The sequence below is a fragment of the Physella acuta genome, unplaced genomic scaffold (assembly GCF_028476545.2).
Source record: "Physella acuta isolate Inbredline_101_S28 unplaced genomic scaffold, ASM2847654v3 ptg000314l, whole genome shotgun sequence".
NCBI classification, from domain to species: Eukaryota; Metazoa; Mollusca; class Gastropoda; family Physidae; genus Physella; species Physella acuta.
Window position 1 is genome coordinate 345083 of NW_026731833.1, and position 5238 is coordinate 350320.

General features: G+C 37.6%; 1 protein-coding gene across 1 annotated transcript; it reads right to left on the minus strand.

The window, feature by feature from the left end:
* Nucleotides 1–533: 533 nt before the first annotated feature.
* On the minus strand, nt 534–2077 carry LOC131940253 (uncharacterized). Its single transcript, XM_059298889.1, has 2 exons — nt 1973–2077; nt 534–1741 (listed from the first exon to the last, which is right to left on the minus strand). The coding sequence occupies exons 1-2, from the start codon at nt 2049–2051 to the stop codon at nt 801–803; spliced, it is 1020 nt and encodes a 339-aa protein (XP_059154872.1). The 5' UTR covers nt 2052–2077; the 3' UTR covers nt 534–800.
* Nucleotides 2078–5238: the final 3161 nt, after the last annotated feature.

Below are 5238 nucleotides of genomic sequence, written 5' to 3' on the forward strand. Positions count from 1 at the left end.
TTAATAAATCTTATTTAAAATCTCTAAATAACAATTTAAATTGGGTAGAATGCAGGCGGGGGGGGGGGGGAGGGCGGGGGGTGCGGACCGCACCGGGTGACACCATTTAGGGGGGTGACACCAAGGCAAAAAATAGCAACATATATAGAGAAAAACTCGAGAAGGGGTTGCAAATCGAAAGTTTGAGGGGGGGGGGTGCAAATCGAAAACTTGAGGGGGTGCAAATCGAAAGTTTGAGGGGTGGGGGGTGCAAATCGAAAATTTGAAAGTTTGTCCCTGGGAAGTGTCTCTATGGGGTGACACCATTAAGTGCCGCACCGGGTGACGCCCGACCTCGCTACGCCACTGGTAGAATGCAAGTAGTAATTAATTAAAAAACATGACAATACAACATTTTATAAATAAAAAAATGTTTATTTGTGGTAGTTTAATTCTGTTTTAGCTGATAATAGCAAAAAAAAATAAAAATAACAGTAAGTTTAGGTCTCTACACTTACTATGCGCTCCTATTCATACGTTGTACGTATTCTTAATTGTTTTTATATTAACCGACAATGTATATAGTAGTGTTTTCTTTTTTAAAACTTCTGTATATGAAAATTAGATACGTAATAAAAAGTAGAAGTGTCAAAATTTTAGCGATACTTTTAAGATTTTTATATTGGTTGAATTGTGCAAGATGTAATAATATTTAACCATATTTAAACAATATTTAAACACTATTTAAACAATATTTAAACACTATTTAAACACTATTTAAACAATATTTAAACAATATTTAAACAATATTTAAACACGATTTAAACGACACGCGGAAACTCGCACAAAACCTGATAAAAGTTAATGCAATAATACGTGATCATCTCCCAGTTAAATTTCCTTGACAGATACACACATGCATAGTCTGTTCCAATCCTCGGCTGATCCTCAGACAACATCAAAAACGGTGCAGTTGTTCCACTTTGCCTTAGTTTATATCCTCCTGGTGGGATATCTCTGTAGATCCCGATATAGACAGAGTTCACATAGCTAGTGGTGTTTAAGTACGCCAGTACTGCCGCGTATTCTTCAGCGTCGTCTATCTCAACAATGTAACCTCCGTAAATCTTGCACACATTCTCCGCAGCGTCGACATCCATGTAGCCGTTTCTGGAAATTGCGAAGGTGGAGTTGTTGTGACGGAAACCTGGACTAAACAACAACTGTTGCATGTATCTATCTCTGGCCGTGTTGTAATCTTGTGTTGTCTGGTTGATGTTGGATAGGTCGAGAGTAAGATGTGCCAGTTTTTCATTGGACAGCTTCAAGTCCTGATCTAGTTGCTGTATCTTGTCCAGGAGCTTGTCGTTGGCAGGATGTCTAGTTGTGACGTCAGTTTCAGCAATCCAATCGATATTATGTCCGATAGCATCTGGACCTTGCACTGTACACAAGTAGTGTCCAGCCTGCACATCTCTTGGATGGTCCCAGTGTAGTTCCAGAAAAGAGTGACCGGTGGGTTGAATGGAACCGTTGGCGGTGAGACCTTCTGACGACAGGACATTGACCCGTTGACCTAGAAACGTGACCACAGAGGCCAGCTCTGTGTAGGAACTGGAACTGTTGGCAGCACGTGATACGATGATGGACAAGATGGCGGACATGTTCTGCTGGCTGGTCTGGTTGACGTCACACCTAACGGTCAATGACGTCAGACCCAGGTCTATCACACCTGGGTTGGCAGATAGTTGAACTACACCATCTGTAACATGGAAATGCTGATTAAGCCCCAACATATTGAATTATTTAAAATTTCTTTTAAACATATGCAACACATTGTACTGACCTCCAAGACAAAGTTAAGAATTAAAGTTAAAAAAAAAAGCAGCAACAACAAACGATTCGAGTTTATCTGCAATCAAGCATTTATTGTTACCCCAAGTTATGAGTAAAATATGTAATAAATGTATACAAAAAAACAACTTATATGTACCTGCTGTTTGTATTACAAACACAAAGTATAAACTTATTAAAAGTATTGATCTCATGATGCACACAGGCACGCACAGCATAAAGTCAATCTTCTAGTTCAGTATAGAACGATCTACCAATCTTCTAGTTCAGTGTAGCACGATCTACCAATCTTCTAGTTCAGTGTAGCACGATCTACCAATCTTCTAATTCAGTGTAGCACGATCTACCAATCTTCTAATTCAGTACAGAACGATCTACTAATATAACAGAATATAAACAAGACCATGGTACGGACTAATGGACAATAAAGATAAATCATATAGCGATATCGTAAAATATGTTGACTAATTAAAAAACACAATGTACATTTCACAAACTCGTGTTGATATCAACTGATAAATCTATATTTAGATCAATAGTCAGTGGTGTTATAAACGCATATTAATCGACCTATTGTTTCGCTGCTTATCGAGATTTTTAGTACTTGACCTCATTTTCCTGTCGATTGGTACATTTAAATATTGATAATTAGTCAGCGCTTTTCATATGTTCTATTAATTTACTTGCACGCATAGTTGTGGTTGTAAGTGTTGTTTTGGGTGTGGATGCGGGTGTAGGTGTGCGTGTATGTGTGCGTGTACGTGTACGTGTTCGTGTACGGCAACAACTGGAGCCTTGGTTTCATCCCTGTTTAGTCTAGCGAATTCTAATCATCTAAGGGGCATACCTAAAACATTTTAAATACATTTTTTACAAAAATTAGTTAGTATATACCTACTATAGATAACGGTAGGCCTGTTAAATAAACATATTAACTGTATTCATTGGATGTATGTTAAGGAGTGGAACGGCTGGGTTCAACATTACACTCTAGTCAACTTTTCTTATAATATTCCTCAGTGAAAACAATATTAAACTACATTTGCCAGTTATTAGCTTATGCTTATTAGAAGTTTATTTTTGTTAAAAAAGTAGTTTATATAAGAAAGTCACCAATGTTCAGGTCATGAATTTCAATAGCTAGTTAGTATCACGAATGATGGGGCAGTTGTTGACCATGCAAAATTAGCTGGTCACTCTTATTACTCAGGTTAAAGCCAGTTAACGTTACAATTTATGAACATAATTTGAAACCTTTTAATGTTGCTGTGTTATTGATGTTTCTTCCATATTCTTACATTTTGAGCTACCTCGCCCTGCCCTTTCAGTAGACGACAATACAACCTTATTAAAATACCCCCCCCCTGCCCTTTCAGTAGACGACAATACAACCTTATGAAAATACCCTGCCCTGCCCTTTCAGTAGACGACAATACAACCTTATGAAAATACCCCGCCCTGCCCTTTCAGTAGACTACAATACCACCTTATGAAAATATCCTGCCCTGCCCTTTCAGTAGACGACAATTCAAACTTATTAAAATACCCCGCCCTGCCCTTTCAGTAGACGACAATTGAAAATTGAAAATTAGCCACTCGTACATTTGAAAGTCACCTAATACAAGCACTGGGTGACTCACTAAGTTACTGTCTATGCTTGTTTAATACATCTAACAATTACAAACGTGCAATAGACCAAAATCATGAGTTAAGCTATTTTGATTTTCAACTATAAATCAAACATTCTTTTTTTATCATTTAGTTGAATCTGCTTATAAAACCAACACTTCACTTTGTTTGTTAATGTTGTGCATTAAAATGTTTGTATTATCTCCCTTGTGTTTTGTTTTAAAAATAGGCGAGTTTTTAACCAAATACTTCAATGTTGTTGCAAAATCAAGTTTTCGTTTTTGTGTAATTTAATTAAAATCACTCACCGAAATAATATGGTAGAACACACTTCGGTGACCGCCCATGTGTCAGAGACGTAGAGGGGCGCTCTCAGGGCCCCCAACCCCCGATTACACTACCGCATAGGCGCGGCGTACGACCCCTGGCTCCTTAAAATTAATAGGCGCCATCGTGCCAAATAGCATCCTGTTAATAATGATGCTGATTTCGTCATTCACTAATGTGACACAAATGAACAGGATTTTTTATTTAACACGTAAAAAAAGTATTTGACGTGTTTTAAACATCAGTGTGACAGATCAATATACTAGCGTTACTAATGGTCTATTATTAGATGCTCGATCTCAATTTCTGACTGGATTATCTAATAATAGATGCTTTTGCATCATTCGCAAAGTGACGAAACTCTACAGTAGGTTCATCATATTCAAAAAGTTATTTTTTTTTCATCTTTGGCAAGGTGAAGAAATTGTACAGAAGGATTTCCTCGCGTTACAAAGTTATTTTTAGAAGCCGGTTGTAGTTTTCCCGCTGAAAATAGTAGTGCCCCTTACTCTCTATGCAGGACGCTCGATTAACGGATGCCAAGTGCCAACATCGTCGATCTAAAACTCTGTGCGCCAAACAGTGTATTGACGAAAGTTGTACCGTATATGGCGCTGCCCATAAGAAACTTTAGTTTTCTTTTTCGCAGAAATATTCTCGGGAGTATTCTCATCTACTCCCTAAAGTCTCATGGCACTCGGATGAACCGCCTCTGAGTTTTATTTTTTATATACCGTGTATAGAGAAAAAAAAATCGCTCATCCCCAAGGATCTTGTCAGTGTAAGGATTTTTTAATACTTTATTGCACTTTGTTGCATTTATATAATTATTTATGTGGGGGAAAAGATGTGTTAGGCTTCAGTGTAATCAGTTGTCTCTGGTGTTTGCAAATATTAATTGAGAAATATATAAATATATATTTGTTTCCCGTTAACTTTAGGAACTAGTTTATTTGTGTGTAAATATTATGTTTGGAGTGTCTTTGCAACGAATTGTGAAACCACCTGATCCGGTTCTTCGTATCACACAGTGTGCTGGAAGTAAAGCATCACTAGCACCATAGCTCGTATGTCAAAGACGATTTTGTCATGCTTTTAGTTTGTTGTGGCACCATTGTGTTTCTATTGCATTTCGATTTTTTAGACTTGTCCTCCAAATGTGGAGTCAACAATTAATTATTGATGGGGCGCGTTAGGTTTTATTACAATTGAAACGTGCAAAAAATAAGAGTTGTTTTCAAATCTTGACGTTATAGGCCTACACCTCATTGAGTCGGAAAAACATAGTTTTGCAATGCTGTCCGTATGTCTGTGTGTGTATATGTCGTGTATGTGTGATTGACCAGTGCCGGGGGCAAGTTATTTAGCGCCCTAGTCAAAAACTTATAAAAACCCACCCGCCTTATTTGAACTTATCCCTAAAGAGGTCATTTGCTTGCAACTCAACGA

Bases quoted from the DNA above. Each gene is read 5' to 3' on its own strand.
- LOC131940253 (XM_059298889.1), bottom strand. From the start codon at position 2,051: ATGCTGTGCGTGCCTGTGTGCATCATGAGATCAATACTTTTAATAAGT. The intron at 1,742-1,972 runs GTACATATAAGT...TCCATGTTACAG, and splicing joins GTTTGTAATACAAACAGCAG to ATGGTGTAGTTCAACTATCT.